General features: G+C 37.7%; 1 protein-coding gene across 1 annotated transcript in view; it reads right to left on the bottom strand.

The window, feature by feature from the left end:
• Positions 1-22,956, bottom strand: part of EML4 (EMAP like 4) — a 122,024-nt gene that overhangs the window by 26,535 nt on the left and 72,533 nt on the right. Inside the window, 4 exon segments of the mRNA XM_070734525.1 lie at positions 1,120-1,243; positions 18,357-18,382; positions 20,450-20,546; positions 20,549-20,577. Of these exon segments, the coding sequence (XP_070590626.1) occupies positions 1,120-1,243; positions 18,357-18,382; positions 20,450-20,546; positions 20,549-20,577 (276 nt within the window).

Raw genomic sequence — 22,956 nt, 5'->3', positions numbered from 1 at the left:
CTCTCTACTCCATACCTTGGAATTTTGCACCTAAGGGACTTGTTTGGAGCTCACGTTGGTATCAGAATCTGGTATTTTCTTACAGACACTTGAAAGTTCTATTGAAACTGACATATTTTTTCAAGCTTGACTGACAGATGCACAGTTTAATTAATTCAGTTGTTAGTATTCATGAAATTTCTTTTGCATTCCTGTTGACATAAATAATGTTGGTATTCATCTTTTTAAAAGTTTTGTACTGTTGAGATCTTATGTTTGGTATTTATATTTATTATATCTACATACTGTTTTTATATATTGCCCCCAAAAGTTGGAATGGAATTATTAATAAAGATTACACACTTTATGGGGAGAAAATGGCTCTTAAAATGGAGATAAGAGGCTATTAAGTATGAAAACCCAAGTAATGAACTTTTCACTATATAACTTAATCCATTTTTCAGCACCAGAATGTCAGCAAAATTTCCTGATGTTGCAGTCCTTAAACTGTGTTAGTTTTACAAGACCTTATAAAAGTAATGTGCAAAAAATCTAAAAAATTGTCATAAGGGGAAAGACATCTTGAATACTGATTATGACCTTCAAGGCTTCAGTAGAAGAAAGTTAATTTTAAATTTATATTTGAAATAGAATAATTCAATAGGCAAAACCTGAAACACCAAAAATTATTAGTAAGCTAATAAGTACATTCTGCCCTGACATTTTTACCATGTTTAATGTCATGCCATAATGGATTCTTAAAAAAAATATATGACAAAACAACTGGGCTGCAGCCTATTTGCAACTGTATTGCCTGAACTGTGGGCTGGCGTGCATGCATGCGCACATTCAACTCCCTCTCCTCCCCCCAAGCCAGGACAACAAGCTACAAAATTTGGCGATCTACAAGATATCCATCAACAAATCAGTCTAGCCTAAATTAGGCTGAAAGGATGTCAGAAAAGATATTCAGGAAATAGTATAAGGGCAGACAAGATGGACCATGAGAGATAATTTATTAATTTTTATCAAATTAAAAAAGCTTAAATAAGGAAAAATTGAAAATTAGATTTTAAAGAGAAGAGGAGAAAGAAAACTATTAAAAATAAAAATAGTTTTCCTTGAAGTGTACAAGGATACACCCACTCCAGTTTTAATTTCTCAGGGGGCAGCTCTGTCTTGATTTCACAATATTTGTCAACTTCTGAAGGAAGAAACATTGTGATGGGCCGTCCCCGCATGAACATCTTGATATACTCGCCTTCTGTTAAAACAAAAACCACATACCAGAATGAGAAATCTTTTGGAAAAAAATATGTTAAAAACCACATACCAGAATGAGAAATCTTTTGGAAAAAAATATGTTAGATTTAGTAAAGCACTATAACATTGCCATTAAGCTCCATTATAAAAAGTAAAAAAAAAAATTAGGCCAGAATGCACAAATAGGATTACAAAAGCATAATATAATCAATGACAAAACATTCATAATAATGTCAGTGATTTGGTGCTGGCACAGTAGAACACATCTTTTATTCAGTCCCACAACTTTCCCACCCCTCTCCTCTATTAAGTACAAAGATAATTCTTAATTGATTCTAAAACGTCTGCAGTTTTTGTATTGCTTATTTGTTCATTTTTGTCTTATTGCCCTTTGTGGTAGGTTTAAAAATTATAAGAAGAATCAGGCAAAAAAATATAAAATAATGCTGGAGCCAGCATCTGAATTAAAATGTAAAAAGAAAACAAGCATCAGTAATATTTTACTTTAAAGGTCAAGAATATGCAGAAATAAGCATATCCTAAGTAGGAAATTGCACTATTCCAACAATAGCTCTAGTATAATATATTGGCATGTTCTGAAATATCCACAGGTATGCTTCTGCATCATCAATAGAGGTGGACTGCTTTCTTTCTTTTTTTTTAAAAAAAGACTTTATTAAATATATACATTAAGACATATAACAAAAAACGACAAAATAACAATAGGTACACTACATACACATAAAGAAAGAAGAAAAGGAAAAAGAAAAAGGAGATAAAGCATCTTACTTTATGCATAGAATGTTTGGTATCATTGCTTAAAGTCTGCACCACCTAAAAGGTAGTGTAATTGGCTTGCAGCTTATACATAATACAAAAAGGAATATCTTCCTTTCAATAATTATTACATATTTATTACATATATACAACCTTTTGATTTTCTTGTTATTGTGTCTATTTTTTATCATTTTCTCAATGGTATAGTAATGCTTTGATTTGTTAATATTTCTTCTTGGTATCGATTTAATTTTTCTCTCAAAATTTGGGTTTGGGGTTCCCAATTTTCTTTCATTGATGTCATTTTAATTTGTTTTTTGCAATCCAGATATACCATCTGTCCCAGCTTTTATGAAAGTCCTCCATATGTTAATTTAGTCATTTCTACTACCTCATAAATTTTGGTTATCACATTATACATCGTTGGGATGGATTCCTGCTTCCAGACTTGTGCATATGTAATTCTTACCGCTGTTGTTGTATGCAATATTACATGTCTATCATTCTTGGAAAATTTTTGTCTAAATATTCCAAGAAGAAATAGTTCTGGTGTCATAGATATTTCCCTTCCTATAATTATTTCTATCATATTCCTAGTTTTTTCCCAATTTTTTTTAGCTAATGGACATGCCCACCACATGTGGTAGTAAGTGCCCGTTTTTTTCTGGCATTTCCAACAGATGGGAGAAATTTTGGGATACATTTTTGATAATCGCGCTGGGGGAAGGTGCCACCTATAAAACATCTTATAGATGTTTTCTCTGTATGGAACTGAGAGCATTGTTTTATAATTGGATGTCCATCGTTTTTCCCATTCCGGTAGGTTTATTGTGTACCCAAAATTTTGGCCCCATGCTATCATATTTCCTTTTACTTCTTCCTCCGCTAATTCTTGATATAGCAAATATTTGTATATTTTTGAAATTTGTTTTTCGTCTGGACCTAATAAAGTTTTATCGAATGTACCTATTTTTTGAAATCCCTGTCTTTCTTTGTCCTCTTTATATCTTGATCTGATTTGATAATACTGGATCCAGTCAATCTCAATCCCTTTTTGCTGCAAATCCTGTTTGGAAATTAATGTATTGTTTTCATCTAAAATTTGATCATATATTATTTTATTTTTTAGATTCATTATTTTAGGATATATTATAGCTTCGTTTGGTGAAATCCATCTTGGTATCTGCAGATATTGGGATTTTTGTACTATTGACCATGATTCTATTAAACTTTTCCTTATAAGGTGTTGTTTAAAGTGTGTACCGTATATACTCGAGTATAAGCCGACCCGAGTATAAGCCGAGGCACCAATTTTTGCCACAAAAACTGGGAAAACGCATTGACCCGAGTATAAGCCGAGGTTAGAAAATGCAGTGGCTACTGGTAACTTATAAAAATGGAAAACAATAAAATTACATTAATTGAGACATGTTTTAGAATATTTATTTTAAAGAAAACCAGTAAACTAGCTCTGTAAATTTAAAAGAGGGTAAACAAATTAACAATATTAACAATAAATTAAAAAGTAAAAAAAGTAGCTTGATCAGGAACAAAGCTAAAACCTAAGAGTTAAAATCCTTCAAAACTGGATTCCTTCTCATCATTAATTGGATTTACATTATTGTTCTGTTTTTATATATGCTGTGAGCCACCCTGAGTCCTTGGAGAAGGATTGCATACAAATCCAATTAAATAAATAAACAAACAAACAAACAAACAAATAAATAAGTGTATCCAAAGAAGAGCTTCAGCATTAGCTGCTGTGAGGTTATCAGCATAGAAAACCAAATAGATAGATAGATAGATAGATATATAGATAGATAGATAGATAGATATAGATAGAAAGATAGATAGACAGACAGACAGAAAAATAGATAGATAGATAGATAGATAGAAATAGATACAGATAGATAGATAGATAGATAGATAGATAGATAGATAGATATAGATAGAAAGATAGATAGACAGACAGACAGACAGACAGATAGATAGATAGATAGAAATAGATACAGATAGATAGATAGATAGATATAGATAGATAGAAAGAAAGAAAAATAGATAGATAGAAAAATAGATAGATAGAAAGATAGAAAAATAGATAGATAGAAATAGATACAGATAGATAGATGATAGATAGATAGATAGATAGATAGACAGATAGATATAGATAGAAAGATAGATAGACAGACAGATAGAAAAATAGATAGATAGAAAGATAGACAGATAGAAAAAGAATTCCTGTCTAGCTCTGCCTCATAATACATTATTAGATCCTATCCAAGCAAGGACAGCAACTACCACAAAATACCATTTTTTAAACAGTTTAAATCCTTTCAAAGGAGGGGGAGGAGAATCTGACAGCAGGGGGCCTTTTTAATCTGACTAAAGGCAATGCAGAGAGGAATACTCACCATTACTTTTTTCCCCTCGGTTGGAGCAAATGGCTGCCTCATTTGCTTGAGCCAGGGAGAGGAACTACGGCATGCCAGAGGAGACAAAAGCTGGTGCCTCCTCGCTCTGGCTCAAGCAATGGCGCCCTCGTGTGGTGACTTTGTTAATGACCCAAGTATAAGCCGAGGCTGTGTTTTTCAGCCCATTTTTTGGACTGAAAAACTCGGCTTATACTCGAGTATATACGGTATATGATTTGTTCTTTTTTCCAAATAGATAGGAATGCCACCCAAATTCGAGATTAAAGCCTTCTAGTGCTAGTATTCTTTTCCCCCTAAGGGTAATCCAATCTTTTATCCAGCTCATTGAGACGGCTATATAATATACTTTCCAATCCGGGACTTCCATCCCTCCTCTATTCTTATGGTCTTGTAAATTTTTATATTTTAGTCTAGCTTTTTTCTTACTCCAAATGAATTGATGTGTCAATTTTTTAAGTATATCAAAAAATTCCTTGGGTAGTTTTATGGGAATTGTTTGAAAGAAAAAAAGAATCTTAGGTAATACATTCATCTTTATCACCACAATTTTGCCTAAAAATGAAAGTTGGAGTTTGGACCATTTATCTAAATTTATTTTTGTTATCTGTAAAAGTTTTTCATAGTTATCTTTAAATATGGTACTGCATTTGGCCGAGAGCGTTATCCCTAAGTATTTTACCTTTTTAACTATATTAAGTTCTAATTTATTTTCTAGTTCTAAGTTTTGTTTTAAAGTCATATTCTTAGATATTATTTTAGTCTTGTTTTTATTTATTTTTAATCCTGCAATGGCTCCAAAATCTTCTATTTCTTTTAACAAATATTTGCCTGATGTTAGTGCATCTTCCAAAATGAATACCATATCGTCAGCGTAGGCTTGAAGTATAAATTCTTCATTTTTAGCTTTCAGTCCTGTTATATTTGGATTATTTCTTATTTTAATTAATAAGGTTTCTAGAGCCGTTATGAAAATTAATGGTGCTAGTGGGCATCCTTGCCTTACACCTTTTTAAATTTCTATCTCCTCTGTCATTTATTAATTATCACTTTTACTTTTTGTTGGGTATATATTGTGTTGATTAAGCCTATTAACTTGTCACCAAAGTTCATTTTTTGAAACTGCAGGATAAAGTATCTCCAAATCACTTTATCGAAAGCTTTTTCTGCATCTACAAATATTAGAGCTGCTTGTTTTCCAACCTGTATGTCATAATATTCAATTGTGTTTAATATTATTCTGGTATTGTTTTTGATCTGTCTATACGGTAAGAATCCACTTTGTTCTGTGTGAATAAATTGATTTAGTATTAATTTTAATCTTTCTACAATAATTGCCGCTAATATTTTATAATCTGTGTTCAAAAGTGTAATTGGTCTATAATTTTGAATTAAATGTTTTTCTGATTCATTTTTGGGAATTAAACTTATATATGCATGTTTCCAAGATTCTGGTAATTTCCCTCCCATCATAATATCATTGAATAGGTCTAGCATATGTACTTCTAATGTGTCTTGTAGCGCCTTATATAATTCAGATGGAATTCCATCTGGTCCCGGAGATTTATTGTTTTTCTGCCTGCCCAAAATTAGTCTTAGTTCAGTTATTGTAATATTTGCATTTAATTTTTTTTTCTTCCTCTGTAATTTTTGGTAAATCTATTTGTTCTAAATAATCAATAATTTTGCTTTCCTCCACCTCTTCCTAATCATATAAACTGGAGTAAAATTGTTCTACTATTACTTTTTTTTGTTTTTCACCTGTTTGCCTTTCTCCTGATGCATCAATTAGCGCTTTAATATATCTTTCTGATTGTTGATTTGCTAATTTCCAAGCTAGCCATCTTCCAGGCTTGTTGGCATTTTCAATTTTTTTTGTTTTTGGCTCTTTATTTTTTGTGCTAATTGCTCTTGGTTTTGTAAGTTCACTTTATGTTTTGTCAAATTTATTTCTTCCAATGTTTTTTTATCTAATGGATTTTTATGTAATTCTTCTTCTAAGGAGGCTACTTTCTGGGAAAGTTTTTGCATTTCACTCCTCTTTTGTTTATTTTTTACCGCTAAATAAGATATTGATAGGCTGGGAAGCCCCCCAGGCCGACTGCGACCTTTTAAAAGAGCCGCGCCGCTTCCCAGCTGTCTCCTGAAGCCGAACGCGGAAGTTCGGCTTTGCCGTTCGGCTTCAGGAGACAGATGGGAAGCGGCGCGGCTCTTTTAAAAGGTCGCAGCCGGCCTGGGGGGCTACCCAGCACCCCCCTGAACCCAGGTTCGGGGTTCGGGGGGGTGCTGGGAAGCCCCCTAGGCCGGCTGCGACCTTTTAAAACAGCCACGCCGCTTCCCAACTGTCTCCTGAAGCCGAACGCGGAAGTTCGGCTTTGCCGTTCGGCTTCAGGAAACAGATGGGAAGCGGCGCGGCTGTTTTAAAAGGTCGCAGCCGGCCTGGGGGGCTTCCCAGCACCCCCCCGAACCGAACCCAGGGTTCAGAAAAATTTTGCCTCTTCTTACGAAATTTGTTCGAGTTACGAACCGGCGTTCGGGATGCTTCTGGGAAGCCCCGCCGCCCAGCTGTCACCTTTTAAAACAGCCGCGCGGCTTCCCAGCAGTCTCCGAACGCCGGTTCGTAACTCGAAAAAAGTTCGTAAGAAGAGGCAAATTTTTTCTGATCCCCGGGTTCGTATCACGAGTTGTTCGTAAGACGAGGGGTTCGTATCTTGAGGTACCACTGTATTTTTATTTCCAATTTTTCATTTTTCTGCTCAATCTCCTGTATTTTTTGTACATTTTTGGAGAGAGCACCTTGTATAGACTCAATTTTTTCATCCATTTTACCTACTCTATCCTCCACTCTTTGTATATCCTTTTGAATCTCACCTCTTACATTCTCAATATTCCCTGTCAGTTTTTCATAGTTTTGGTCCAATGATTCTTGCATCTTTAACATTAACTCTTGTAGTGATGCAAGTGTTATAACTGGAGTCTGGGAAACCATGTTTGTCGCACTTTCTATTCCTCTAGTATTTTGAGGGGTTGCTGGCTGACGTGTTACTGTTGATTTGTTACCACCTTTGGGTTGAGAAACAGTTGCCGAGGGTCTTGACATCTTAATTAATCTCACTTTCACAATATCACAAATTATACAATAATTAATCAGTTAATCAGTCAATTAATCAGTTAATTTAAATGGTTTAAGTAATTCAGATAAAATTCAAATAGAATATATTATTATTTATCTAAAAATTACACACAATTGCAATTTGTAAAAATGACTTATGATCACTCTAGTCAGTTATGATCACCCTGTTCAATCAATCCAATGCATCCAAGATTATACAATTACCAATTAATTAATTAAATATTTAAATTAATAGTTAGATACACCTCCAGGGTCCTTTCACTTTAATTTCAAAATGTCTTAAATTCCTTAATATCCTTAATATCTTAATATCTTGAACACAATTAAACACCATTAAATATAAATATATTTTTAAACTCTAAAATCTAAATCAAGCCTCCTAATAAATGATAATATTACTAAATATATGGATATATACTTATACTAAACTATATATTGTAACAAAAGGATAATGAGATCTTAATTTTTAAGGCCTAGTGATAAATAATAACAGGAAAATAGAAAATAGAAAAAGAAACATAGAAACATAGAAACATAGAAACATAGAAGTCTGACGGCAGAAAAAGACCTCATGGTCCATCTAGTCTGCCCTTATACTATTTTCTGTATTTTATCTTAGGATGGATATATGTTTATCCCAGGCATGTTTAAATTCAGTTACTGTGGATTTATCTACCACATCTGCTGGAAGTTTGTTCCAAGGATCTACTACTCTTTCAGTAAAATAATATTTTCTCATGTTGCTTTTGATGTTTCCCCCAACTAACTTCAGATTGTGTCCCCTTGTTCTTGTGTTCACTTTCCTATTAAAAACACTTCCCTCCTGGACCTTATTTAACCCTTTAATATATTTAAATGTTTCGATCATGTCCCCCCTTTTCCTTCTGTCCTCCAGACTATACAGATTGAGTTCATTAAGTCTTTCCTGATACGTTTTATGCTTAAGACCTTCCACCATTCTTGTAGCCCGTCTTTGGACCCGTTCAATTTTGTCAATATCTTTTTGTAGGTGAGGTCTCCAGAACTGAACACAGTATTCCAAATGTGGTCTCACCAGCATTCTATATAGTGGGATCATAATCTCCCTCTTCCTGCTTGTTATACCTCTAGCTATGCAGCCAAGCATCCTACTTGCTTTCCCTACCGCCTGACTGCACTGTTCACCCATTTTGAGACTGTCAGAAATCACTACCCCTAAATCCTTTTCTTTTGAAGTATTTGCCAACACTGAACTGCCAATACAATACTCAGATTGAGGATTCCTTTTCCCCAAGTGCATTATTTTACATTTGGAAACATTAAACTGCAGTTTCCATTGCTTAGACCATTTATCTAGTAAAGCTAAATCATTTACCATATTACAGACGCCTCCAGGAATATCAACCCTATTGCACACTTTAGAGTCATCGGCAAATAGGCAAACCTTCCCTACCAAACCTTCCCCTATGTCACTCACAAATATATTAAAAAGAATAGGACCCAGAACAGATCCTTGTGGCACACCGCTTGTAACCTGACTCTGCTCGGAATACTCGCCATTAACAATAACTCTCTGATGTCTACGCTTCAGCCAGCTGCAAATCCATTGAACTATCCAGGGATTAAGTCCAATCTTCACTTAAGTCCAAGAAAAGGATAAGGAAAGTTAAAGTAAAGAAATAAGATATATTTCAGACAGTAATTTTATATAACTTTTACATAGCTTTCATGTCTTTTATCTTCTATCTTCTATCTTCAATTTTCTTAATAGTTCAATGATTTAATAGCCAACTATCAAAGTATTTAAGCGTTCTATAGTCAGGGGGATAAGTTAATTCCGGTTTATGCAATCAAAAGTCAAAGGTCTAATATCAAAAATCTCCGAAGTGTATATGAAAATCAGGAAAGTTATACGGAATTGTAAAGTTGTCACCAAGTTCTTACCAAACTGTGCACAGGTCTTCGATTAATTTATATTTTTCCAAAGCTGTTTTACATCAAATAAATCCAAATGATTCCAAATATTACATGTGCTGATTTACCCACATGTCAGCATAGGCTTACGATATGCAAAGTCACTTTTAGGCCGCTCCGAGTATCCCTCTTTCTCTTACTTCCACAAACCACCATGCACTTTCAAAAAGAGAATCCACCTTGCTCTTGCTGCCGGTCCTCTCCTGAAGTTATTCACTCCAACACAAAAACCAAGTTATAGGGGGGGAATATAGTGATCCTGCCAGGCTCCTACCCTCGGCTCCGATCCAATTCGAACTCGATACAACCCCCGTTGCCTCCATCCACACTCGGTAATGGCCGCCGCAACAAATCTCCAAAGTTCTCAATAAAAGCTGGTTGTTCTTCTCAATTGCAGCAAGAGCTCACCATCCAAAAACCTTCTCAGCTTTCTCCAAACACAAACCACTCCTTGTCTAGCCACTATACCACCAATTTCAATATATTTGGCCTATTTCAGCTGCTCTTCTAGCTTCCTATTAGATGTCGGGCAGCCACGTCTCTGGATCGGCACAGGCCGATCTCTTCAACTCTGTGTAGAATTGATTGTTTTTTTTAGTAATAATGGGTTTTAATTTAGTTTTCTTAATATTGGATTTGTATTGTATTGTATTATTATTGCTGTTGTGAGCTGCTCCGAGTCCTCAGAGAGGGGCAGCATACTAATCTAATAAATTATTATTAATTATTATTATTATTATTATTATTATTATTATTATTATTATTATTAGCTGACTAGCGAAACGTTCATCTACTTCTTCTGTTTGGTTAGGTGGCCTATAGTTTGTTTGTTTGTTTATTTAGATTTGTATGCCGCCCCTCTCCGCAGACTCGGGGCGGCTCACAACAAAGTGCAAAAGACAATTTACAACAAATCTAAATTTCTACTAAAAACATTTTAAAAACCCCATTTATAAACACACATACATACACACATACCATTCATAAATTGTATATGCCCGGGGGAGATGTCTCAGTTCCCCCATGCCTGACGACACAGGTGGGTCTTAAGGAGCTTACGAAAGGCAAGGAGAGTAGGGGCAGTTCTAATCTCCGGGGGGAGTTGGTTCCAGAGGGTCAGGGCCGCCACAGAGAAGGCTCTTCCCCTGGGGCCCGCCAACCGACATTGTTTAGTTGACGGGACCCGGAGAAGGCCCACTCTGTGGGACCTAATCGGTCGCTGGGATTCGTGCGGCAGCAGGGGGTCTCGGAGATATTCTGGTCCAGTGCCATGAAGGGCTTTAAAGGACATAACCAACACTTTGAATTGTGACCAGAAGTTGATTGGCAACCAATGCAGACTGCGGAGTGTTGGTGAAACATGGGCATACCTAGGTAGGCCCATGACTGCTCTCGCAGCTGCATTCTGCACGATCTGAAGTTTCCGAACACTTTTCAGAGGTAGCCCCATGTAGAGAGCATTACAGTAGTCGAACCTCGAGGTGATGTGGGCATGAGTGACTGTGAGCAGTGAGTCCCGGTCCAGATAGGGTCGCAACTGGTGCACCAGGCGAACCTGGGCAAATGCCCCCCTCGCCACAGCTGAAAGATGGTTCTCTAATGTGAGCTGTGGATCGAGGAGGACGCCCAAGTTGCAGACCCTCTCTGAGGGGGTCAATAATTCCCCCCCAGGGTAATGGAAGGACAGATGGAATTGTCCTTGGGAGGCAAGACCCACAGCCACTCCGTCTTATCCGGGTTGAGTTTGAGTCTGTTGACACCCATCCAGCCCCCAACAGCCTCCAGGCACCGGCACATCACTTCCACTGCTTCGTTGACTGGACATGGGGTGGAGATGTAAAGCTGGGTATCATCAGTGTACTGATGATACCTCACCCCATGCCCTTGGATGATCTCACCCCGCGGTTTCATGCAGATATTAAATAGCAGGGGGAGAGGACTGACCCCTGAGGCACCCCACAAGGGAGAGACCTCGGAGTCGACCTCTGACCCCCCACTAACACCGACTGCGATCGACCGGAGAGGTAGGAGGAGAACCACTGGAGAACAGTGCCTCCCACCCCCAACCCCCCAGCCGGTGCAGAAGGATACCATGGTCGATGGTATCGAAAGCCCCTGAGAGGTCAAGAAGCACCAGGACAGAGGATAAACCCATCCCGGGCCCACCAGAGATCATCCATCAACGCAACCAAAGCAGTTTCCGTGCTGTAACCGGGCCTGAAACCCGACTGCTGGGGACCTAGATAATCGGTTTCTTCCAAGGATCGCTGGAGCTGGAGTGCCACCACCTTCTCGACAACCTTCCCCATAAAGGGAAGGTTGGAGACTGGCCGGTAGTTATTAAGTACGGCTGGGTCCAGGGAAGGCTTCTTGAGGAGGGGGCACACGAGCGCCTCTTTATAGGATGATGGGAAGGATCCCCTCCCCAAGGAAGCGTTGATAATCTCCTGGACCCAGCTCCGTGTCACCTCTCTGCTGGCCGAAACCAGCCAGGAGGGTCACGGATCCAGTAAACAGGTGGCGGAACTCACAGCTCCAATGGCCTTGTCCACTTCATCAGGTGTCACCAGATCAAACTCTTCCCAGACAGATGGACAAGTATGGGCCCCAGTCACCTCAACTGACTCGTTGTCAGCCGACTCTGTTTTCCAATTGGAGTCGAGGTCCGCCCGGATCTGAGCGATTTTATCAGCGAAAAACGTGTTAAAATCCTCGGCACTACTCTGTAAGGGCTCCCCAACTCCCCTCTGATTAAGAAGGGAGCGGGTCACCCTAAACAGAGCGGCCGGGCGGGATTCCGCTGATGCAATCAAGGCAGCATGATACGCGCATCTTGCCGCCTTGAGCGCCACTTTGTAAGTCTTAATAAAAGCTCTTACAAGTGTTCGATCAGACCTATCCCCTTTAATATTGACCCAAATGCACCAAATGCATTCAAGATAATTTTCATTAGTGTCATGCTCTATTTCTGTAGAGACGTAGTTATTTCTAATATATAGTGCAACTCCACCTTCTCTTTTATTTGGTCTATTTCTTTTAAACAATTTAAATCCCTCTAGTTCTATATTCTATTTGTCAGTCTCATCCTACCAAGTTTCCCTAATGGTAACTATGTCATATCTTCCTTCATTTACTTGAATTTCTAATTCACCCTGTTTATTCCTTAAACTCTGTGTATTGGTGCATAGACATTTAAGTCCATTTTGATTGACCTTGTGTTTATTATCTACATGACCTGTGTTATGCCTAACTGCCCCTACTTTCTTGCCACCTGTTTGATTAGTGCAAGTGATATGGCATTCACTCACATGATATGGCACTCATTATTTGGCTTTGCTTGAAAGCAGAACTGATAAACATATCCACATACATGTGTTCACTGTTAACCCTATTAATTTTAGATTGCTGGGGACAGAAATGATCTGTATGAATTAAATCTCTGTCCTCGCTGTTCAGTTTAAATGTTTATCCAGGAAATCTGTGAATTTAATACCAAGTAGTTCAGTCCCTTTCTTTGATGGATGCAAACCATCTCTTTTGTACAGTTTTTCATTGGACCAGTTGCAGACATCATGACTAATGAAACCAAAGCCTTCTCTTTTATAGCACTCCTTTATCCACACTAACTCTGCTACACATTGGCATTTCCCTTTTTGTTCCTTATATACAGGTAAACCTCTGAAAAGATAACCCTACAACCTTTACTACAAAGTTCATACCCCAAGCTCTGGCAGTCATTCTGCACAGAAAGTATATCTTTTGGGGACAGATTATTTGAGCCAAGATGTATAATAGCATCAACATCACAGTCCTTAATAGCATTCCTGATTATTATAAATAATGTCATTCAAAGATACTAAGCCACTTTTGTTCTTATGCGTGAAAATAACAAGAAAGAAAATATTTTTTTCTATTGGGGCATATTATGCAAACTTTATAAAATAAATTATTTGTTTCAGATAAATAAGGGGTGTGTGTGCTTCTTACACTATCCTAAAAAACTTTTTGAAAGCCAACACCATGAAATGGCCTTGTCAGTATACAAACCTGCAGGGCAATTAAGGCATTAAAGCAAAAGTCTTTTGAAAACTATACAGATAATGTCAGAAGATAAACAAAAGCATTTTCAAACATCCTAGCTCTGGGCCAAGTTCCTGCAAATGCAAGCTAAAAGAAGAAACAGTTTGACTCTCTTTTAATTTACATTGCCTTAATTATCATGTTCCAGAACATTAGTTTGAATTTTACTGGATCCCTTCCAACTTGTTTAACAGTTTTTTAAAGGCTACAATCAGAAGACATTGTTCATGTGCAAATTGAGACAGATTTCAATTTTTTAAAAATTCTCGGTGTTCCTTAATTTTTTCAAGAATGTAGTAGGTATTTTTTAAAAGATATGTGTGATCTCTCATATATTTAAAAGCACAACAATTTATTTTATTTATTTATTTTATTTTTATGCCACCCTTCTCCTTAGACTCAGGGCGGCTTACAACATGTTCGCAATAGCACTTTTTAACAGAGCCAGCATATTGCCCCCACAATCCGGGTCCTCATTTTACCCACCTCGGAAGGATGGAAGGATGAATCAACCTTGAGCTGGCGATGAGATTTGAATCGCTGACCTACAGATCTAGTCAGCTTTAGTGGCCTGCAGTACAGCACTCTACCTGCTGCGCCACCCCGGCTCTGATTTATCTTTTGTGTGAGAAGAGAGACTAATTCAGTCTTTCCCAAATTTAGTGCTTTTTCAAATGTTGGATTACAATCCCCATTTCAAACAGTGTAGTTGTCCAGTAAGTACAGTAGTCCCTCACCTATCGCTGGTGTTACGTTCCAGAGCTGGCCGCGATAGGTGAAATCCGCGATGGGGAATTTATCGACTGATAGTACTTATTTAAGTATTTATATTGTAATTGTTTGGTAAGTTTTCATTGTTTTAAGTGTTTATAAACCCTTCCCACAAAGTATTTATTTTAGATACAGTATTTAAATACAGTATTTACAATTTTAGATATATATTTTTTTTTAAAAACCTGCCGATCGAGTTCAGCGGGCTGTTTAAATCTGCCGATCGACTTCCTCAGAAACCCGCGATGAAGTGAAGCCACAGTAGGTGAAGCGCGGTATAGCGAGGGACTACTGTACACAAACTTCCAAGATCACCAGGCCAGCTATTTCTACAGCAATTTTTCATTTCCAGTTTTTCTTAAAACAAAACTTAAAGAAAGAATTTCATATTTGCAGGCAAATTAGAAAAAAAATGCAAATTGCAGTTTAACAGATATGTCTCACAACATTTTTCAGCAAAAGCACTTATGTTTATAAAACATAAACTTATGAAGAAAATGAAGGATTGGGAGGGTGTATTTCTATACATTTAACTCAAGTATTCACAGAGATAATCCTTCATTAACACTTTTTGTTAAAGAAATCTTCAAGTGGAGGCTTGCTTTCCTGGCAGCAACCTATCAAGGCTTTATTGCACATTCAGCCATGTCAAAAGCTGAGTCCTTAAAATAGGTACTGGCACATAGTTGATCTAAAGGCACTGGCACCCTTGATCTAAAGCCAAACATGGTAGAAAATTTATTAGAATTATTACAACAGATTCTAAGAGTCACGGCATGTTTTTGATATTCATTTCAAGGCTTTTGTATACTTTGAAAACAAATCTACAGTTAACTGATGCTGTTAATGCTATAATAATTAAATCACATTAAAGGAAGAAAAATAATGAAGAAAAAGAACATTCTTCATATGTTCCCCTTTAAAATATTTTGCCATAAATGTTTGGGATTTGAGTATGTTTATAAGATGCATGAAACATTATTCATTACTGCAATGCACTGCATATACATAAGCAAATGAGAAACAGAACTATAAACAACGAGGATAAACAAACATGAAGTATTTAAAAAACATAAATTGTGATAACCTTAAAAGTATGTAAAAGGGCCCTAGGAAACAATATAACATAAGAAATTGTGCAATTATCTTATTTTCTAGAGTTACCCAATCCATGATAATCCTGCGGCATAATAATATAATTTCCAGTTTGGTAGGCCTAATCCTCCCCTTTCTTTTACATCTTGCAATGATTTTAATTTTATTCTTGATTTTTTTTACCTAATCACTGCTCAGAAAAATAAATGGAACATTTAAACAACACAATGTAACTCAAAAATAAATCAAACTTCTGTGAAATCAAACTGTCCACTTAGGAAATAACTGACTGACAATCAATCTCACATGCTGTTGTGCACATTCAACTTTGTACAGAACAAAGTATTCAATGAGAATATTTTATTCATTCAGATCTAGGATGTGTTATTTGAGTGTACCCTTTACTTTTTTGAGCAGTATATTTGGAAATTATTTTGGTTAATTCTGTTAAAAAATTCCTTCCTGGATTAATTGGGATAGTTTGGAATAGATAGAGTAATTTAGGCAGGACACTCATCTTTACAGATGACCAAGATACGTAAGAGATGTTATATGATGTCATATTCATATTGTACTCTATGGAATTGTGTAACTCTCTTAGCAAACACTAAGTGATAGAAGTAGCATTTAATGTAGCCATTTAAATTTGATAAATAAATAAATAAATAAATAAATGATATAATAGAGAAATGTCAGTTTTCAGGAGCCTTTCCAAACCTGGGATTCTCAGTGTGTTGATACTGAAATCATTATCCTTTAAAGCACCATATTTATTTGGGCTATAAGTAGTAATGGGCTCTTACAGGAACAGTCAGGAACGCAGTTCCGGTAGCAAAATTTGGAGCTCCACCCCAGAGCACCCAATTTGCACTGAAAGATGTTGAAACAAAATGCATAAGCCACGCCCACAGTGTTGTAGTAAAAATTTTGGTAGCCCATCACTGGCTATAAGATACACTAAACTATATGATGCACCTAAATTTACAGGAGGAAAACAAGAAAAGAATTGTTTTTGGCCTCTGTGCATTGTATTTTTGCCAAAAATGGGCCTATTTTTGGACTTCCAAGCCCCTATGTGTTGTGTTTTCACCCTCTCAGGCCTCCAGAAGCACTCTACAGTGCTCAACAAAACCAGAGCACTTCAAAATGCTTCTGGGGGCCATGGAGGGTGAAAACGTGATGTGTAAAGGGTTCGGGAAGCCAAAAATGGCTGTATTTGATCTATATGATGCACCTAAATTTTCACCCACTTTTTTTGGGGGGGAGGTGCATCTTATACTCCATAATATATGGTAGTTGGGAAATATGGGAAGTTGCAATCTCAACAAATTTGGAAAAAAAATTAAGGAAGGAACCTTTGGTATATGGAGTGTACAAAATTTCAAATAAGTAAAGGACATTTGCAAAGGTACAGGGATAGAAAAGCAAGTCAACATTCTTCCAATCCTCAATAAGAACTTTTCTTAGGTAAGAGTAAGGAAAATATATAATTCAACACTTTATGTTCTCTTGATATGTCAACTTCAACCAAATAAACAAAATTTGGTTGAACAGACATAAATAAGTTTATTCTTTTGTAAGTTTTGTCATATTTTTTTAAAGTTTTAAAGTTTCTGATTTATTATTTATATATGTATTTGCTGTGAGGTTACTGTACAGAATACCAGAAGCAAGAAATATCAGTTAGCATTTCATACTATTAGAAGAAAATACCTAGGCAATAACTCAGTTTATGTATGTGTATTTGTGTTTATACTCCAATGAACATTTATCATTGAGAGAGAAATGTGTTTATTTCTTGATTACAATATTGTATTAATAAAGATTAAAAATTCCAATACAGTGATTCCTTGCCACTTCGCGGTTCACTGTTTGCGGCTTCAGTGCATCTTGGGGGGTTTTCTCCCCCCTCCACACCCATTGTCCCTCACATGCCTGGTGTTGTCACACCTCTCCCCTGAGGACCCCCTACGCCAGGCAAACAAGCTTCCCATCCGGATCCTGAAGATACTGAGCACCCACAGCGGACACCTCCTGCACCCAAAATACCTGCAGCCGCTCTCCTCCATGCCTGTCAGCCCCATCGAGTGCCAGATCCGAGCCTCCTTTTGCCCGCCTAGCTGGGCTATTTTTTTTTTGCCTCTCGGCCGCGCGTGCTCCCAACTCTTTGCCCGGCTGCTTCCGGAGCCTCATCTGGCTCTCCTTCCTCCTCCCCCCGCTTAGTTTGAGGATCTCTGCTCCCCGCTGCCTTCAAGCCGAACTGATTTGGCTGGCTGGCCTGTTGATGGCAGGGAGGGGGTGGAGGGGACGAAAGAAAGACGCATAAAGCAGCAGAATTAAACCGCGGTGCAAAGTTCAAAGTTGGAGAAGAAGGCGTCGAAGAGCTTGACACATCTTTCTTTCATCCCCTCCCCAGCAAATAAACCATAGAGGCATTATACTGAATTGGAAAGCCAAACAAAAGTCACAGCAAACAGGGTATTATGCTGGATTTTAATATGGGGTTTTGGGCTATACACAAGCCCAAAGTTTAATGTGACTATCCAGCAGCTTATAGTTTTTTTCTGCGTGACAAAACCCCTAGTGGTTTAAAATGAAAGCAGCAGATCCAAACTCACAGTTGAGTGTGCACAAAGATATCTGAATCAGGGCACAGGTTCTTTAGATGCAAGGTTCTTCTAACTAATATTTGCAACATTTCCACTGCAGAGGTGAGCAGGCAAGAGACACAAATCTACTGAACTGTAAACAGTAAACCAATTTTATCATGTTAACAAAAGATGCTAATTACTCTAAAACAACTTATGAGAATGATTATCAAACTTATTAATATTAATTAATAAAATCAATAGGAAAAAGGAAATATTTCTGATTACCTTGGCTGACGATCACATCTTTGTGTCTATGGAAAGAAATGCATAGCATTACAATATACAAAAGTATGAATCTTAAAGTATAGTTTATTCATTCTTAAATGGAATTATTCAGATGGGTTAGCATAATTTTCAGCTGATGGGGCTCATTGGATTTACTGGTTGAAAATAATGACTATTGTTATCCAACAGAGTTAAGCAGGGGAAGAATGATTTTGATTTTAAAATACAGTGATATTGATACAAATTATAGTGTTAATCATCTACATGAAAGGTTATGAATAAAATGCATTTTTAAAAAATCAATTTGAATCTAATTTTAGAATTTCAGCATTTTACATTTTGAAAAGGTAATTTGGCTTTATAGGAAATCTGAATAATGGAAAATTTTGATTAAGTAATGTAACAGAACAATTTACTTCAAAGCTACCTAGTTAAAGCAGCGTTTCCCAACCTTTTTTGAGCCGCGGCACATTATTCACATTTACAAAATCCTGGGGAACATTGAGCGGGGGGGGGGGCGCTAAAAAAGTTTGGACAAAAAAACCCTCTCTTCCTCCCCTTTTGCCCCATTTCTCTCTCCCTCCCTCTTTCTTTCCCTCTCTCTCTCCATCCCTCTTTCTTCCTTCCTTCCTCTCTTTTTTGCTCTTTCTCTCTCCCTCCTTCCTCTTTCTCTCTTTCTTGCTTTCCTTCTCTCTTTCTCTTTCTCTCTTACTTTCTTTCTTTCTCTCTCCCTCTCTCTCTTTCCCTATTTCTTGCTTTCTTTCTCTTGCTTTCTCTCTCACACACACTCTCTCTCCCTTGCTTTCTCTCTCTCTCTTTCTTTCTCTCTCTCCTTGCTTTCCTTCCCTCTTTCTCTTTCTCTCTTGCTTTCTTTTTCTCTCTCTCTTTTTCTCTCTTTCTCTTTCTTCCTCTCTCTCTCTTCCTCTCTTTCTTGCTTTCTCTCTCTTGCTTTCTCTCTCTCACACACTCTTTCTCTCTCTCTCTCTCTCCCTTGCTTTCTCTCTCTCTCTTGATTTCTTTCTTGCTTTCTCTCTCTCTCTCTTTCTCTCTCATGCACCACGCCGGCAAAAGAGAGAGAAAGAGAGAGAGAGCGGAGAGAGAGTGAAGGGCAGTTTGCCGGTCTGCGCGGCCCCCTGGATCAGCGGCCACCGCATGGCCCCAGCGCGGGACTCTGCCATCGTCTTCGCCTCCCACCTAAGAGGCAGCGGCCACATTCACCCCCTCACACCCTCCCAGGCATCCATGGCACTCAGCGCCCGGCCACGCGCCGCCTCCGCCTCCGCCTCCCGGTACCCTGCCCGACTTCTACCTACAGGAACGGGTGGTGGGGCACCACGAAGGGCGGCGCTTGAAGGCCACCACGGCACCGTTGTCATCACGGTGCAAAGCCACGCAGTCCTGGATTGCTCGCTTCTCCGTCCAGCAAGCCGGCTGCCTGGGAAAGCGGCGCGCTGTTTAAATGCCCACTTTTCAAACGCAGCGCTTTCCTGGGCAGCCGACTTTTCTGGCCGGAGAAGGGAGCGATTCAGGGCTGTGTGGCTTTGTGCCACTTCCAAAATTCTGCGGCTTAGAAGCAACAGTGGCCGGCGCCCTCCCACCGGGCCCCAAAAGCTCACTTGCCATCACCGCCAAGGAAGCTCTAGCCAGGCCGGGCTCGCGGCACACCTGACCATGTCCCGCGGCCCACTGGTTGGGAAACACTGAGTTAAAGGATAAATGTGGTAAATAAGAATGCAGGTAACATAGAAGATGAATAAAACATACACCTGGAGCTTTTCTAGAACTACACCACCCAAAAAGCATGCAGGTTCATGAATTGCACATCAAAATGTTGGAAAGTGGGTGAAAGTAAATGCAATTTTACATTTCATAATTTTGTTCAATAAATGTGATCTTCCCCATCCTAATACCCAACCCTTCTCTTGGTGCTTTTATTTATAACAGATTTTAGTGGTGGCAGTGATAAACTCGGGGGGGGGGGATAAATTCCATCAGTGATAGTGATAGGACATAATTAGTCTTCAAAATTATTATATCTTTATAAAGCTTTATAGAATAACAACTCAGAATGCCAACAAGAATCCAGTACTTACTTATCTGCATTTTTGCCACTTTTATGTAACAGTTTTGATGCAGAAGTTACCCTTATTAATTTATTACGACTGTCTTCTGAACTTTCCCATGTGCTTGTGGTTTTTCCACTGTTGACAATCTCTTCAAACTAGAAAGACAAGCACAATGTATTTCTATATTTAGTATATGTTAAACCAAGAACTAAATGAGATATTGCAAGCAATTGTGCTGGAAACAAAACAGGTCAAGCAGCAATAGATAAAAGAAAGCCAGGATAGTCCTTTCTCCAAGCAAATCCACAGGACCCTCAGAAAGAAGGATTAGATAGTGCTCTAACAGGATCTTGAAAGAAAGTCAAAAGGGCAACATTTCTTAAAGCCTCTTAGCACAGTTATCAAAGACTGCTCTAAAACTCTTGGTAAAAATAAAAAGAACACTTGATTGGCATGACATTATTATTCCCAAATCTAGAAATAATAACTTGACAACTTTCCACATTTTAAATAGGGGGTGGGGGGAGAACCAGGTGAGATTTTTAAATCTTTTATTTTCCATATGGTTCTGCTTTGATAAATTATTGCTAACCAAAATAAAGTAAGCTATCACAATGAGTGACCGAAAAATGAGAATTAGAATATTGCCTTCCAAAATCACAGTTGCCACCAGGACTTCAAATAATAGCTACAAGTCCAGGCAGATCTCCAAATTGTACTCTATTCTATTTGGGGAAGTATAATTCAGGAGGACAGAAAATGACCAAAGCCCCATTGTCAAATAATTTTGCTAGAGTTGAATTGAAGCCTGGCTCTCTCCATTCAGACTTTAATAGCCTCTAGGCACTGAGATAAAATCTTGACATCATCTTGAGTGCAAGAGTCTAAGATATACATTGACTATCATTTGTGTGCATGTGCTTCTTGACCTCAGGCAGACAAATGTTTCCAGTAGCTTTATTTAGAAGTTAAATAAAGAGTGAGAGCATCAAGCTTGGGTCATCCTGTAAACTTGGGATCAAACAGGACAGTCTTGTACTTTATGAAGAAATGGCTAGAATAATTGCCCTCTTCCTTGAGAGATACAGGATAAGCATTTTCCAGCTAAGCAAACCAGATTGTTACTCAGTCATCTGTGAGGCTGAAAATTACAATATGTCACAGTTCCTACCATTGCCCAATTAACTACCTTGCAATGAATCCCGTTAAGACAATTTTAAAAAAGACAAAGTTGTGCAATTATAAGTTAATTTCCACAAGAACTTCAAAAGCTGAAAGGGAAAAAAAAGAAAATAACAAAGATTATGAAGTCAAACATTAGGGGAAAAAAGTGAGAGCACACATTTTCTTTGCTCAGAAAGTCATAAACATGCGATCCCAGGAACAGGTACCTTATACAGGAAGAACAGACAAAACCAAGCTAAGTTTGTGTGCAGGATAACAGAGTTCATGACAAACTGTTAAACATGCATTGGTTAGAGCTGCTTTATGATGATTTTGCTAACATGGAAAGCATCTGCTGTGTCCTCAAGTACTGTAAAAACTAAACAAGTGTAGCTTCCCAGCTCTCTCCCCCCCCAAAAAAAAACCCCCCACACAAATCCCAAGTCATATATGTAGAAATTTAGATCTAATCTCTAATTCAAACTGCTCTTGTAGAAGGAAAAAGCATATTTGCTCAATCTACTGCCCTTCTTAGGCAATGGAAAGTCATCAGAGCTTAAGTGATTATTTAATGGAATATAATAGCTTTATTTAGGACAGAAGGGTCAGTAAAAACAGTTGTGTTTGAAACATGGCTTGCAGATTTAAAGATCCAAGGTGTATTTTCTATTTCATAGAAATAGGAACATGAAACTCGGGTCTCAACAATTTGAAGCAGCTTTAAACAATAGTATTTGATTTCTCTCCTTTGCAAAATAATTTTAAGATATGATTTATAACCTGCCTAGAAGGTTGCATGTTTTCTCTCGCTTTTTTAATCTAATCAGAAAACCCTATTTAGATCATTTCAGAAACAGATCTCAGGGCTATTATATTTGCTTCAAAGAGTTATATATAGTTATATGTATCTCAAAGATTCTGCAACCAGAATGCCCAGGAAATTTTGCTATTTCTCTCCTTTATCCTAAATGAGAGAAGGTGTAACAGCTACTGGTTTATATGTGCATGTCACAATCCTAGTGTTTGTTATCTATAGTTAATAGTGCTAGGAGATTGGAAATTCTCTTTTCAATTTCCTGCATAATAATAGCCAGAATAGGCAATCAGACATGATGAAAAAAGTTTCCTAAACTTGTACCAAAACAAAGGTGATACAAAGCACCCAGCAGAAAAAAAGAAGCACTGCAAGCCACCCAACACCGAAAACAACCTAAGAAACGATGTGCAGAAAAGTTTATAATACTAGTGAGAAGAATTGAGGGTCATTAATATGCAATCAACTCAATAGCTGAATGTTTTATGCTCATTAAACTATGAAATGCACCAAGGATCTACTATAGTAATTATGTACTGTGTTTTCCCAAAAACAA

Source organism: Erythrolamprus reginae, chromosome 1 (assembly GCF_031021105.1).
Source record: "Erythrolamprus reginae isolate rEryReg1 chromosome 1, rEryReg1.hap1, whole genome shotgun sequence".
In the NCBI taxonomy this organism is placed as follows: domain Eukaryota; kingdom Metazoa; phylum Chordata; class Lepidosauria; order Squamata; family Dipsadidae; genus Erythrolamprus; species Erythrolamprus reginae.
This window is presented reverse-complemented; position numbering and strand designations above follow the sequence as displayed.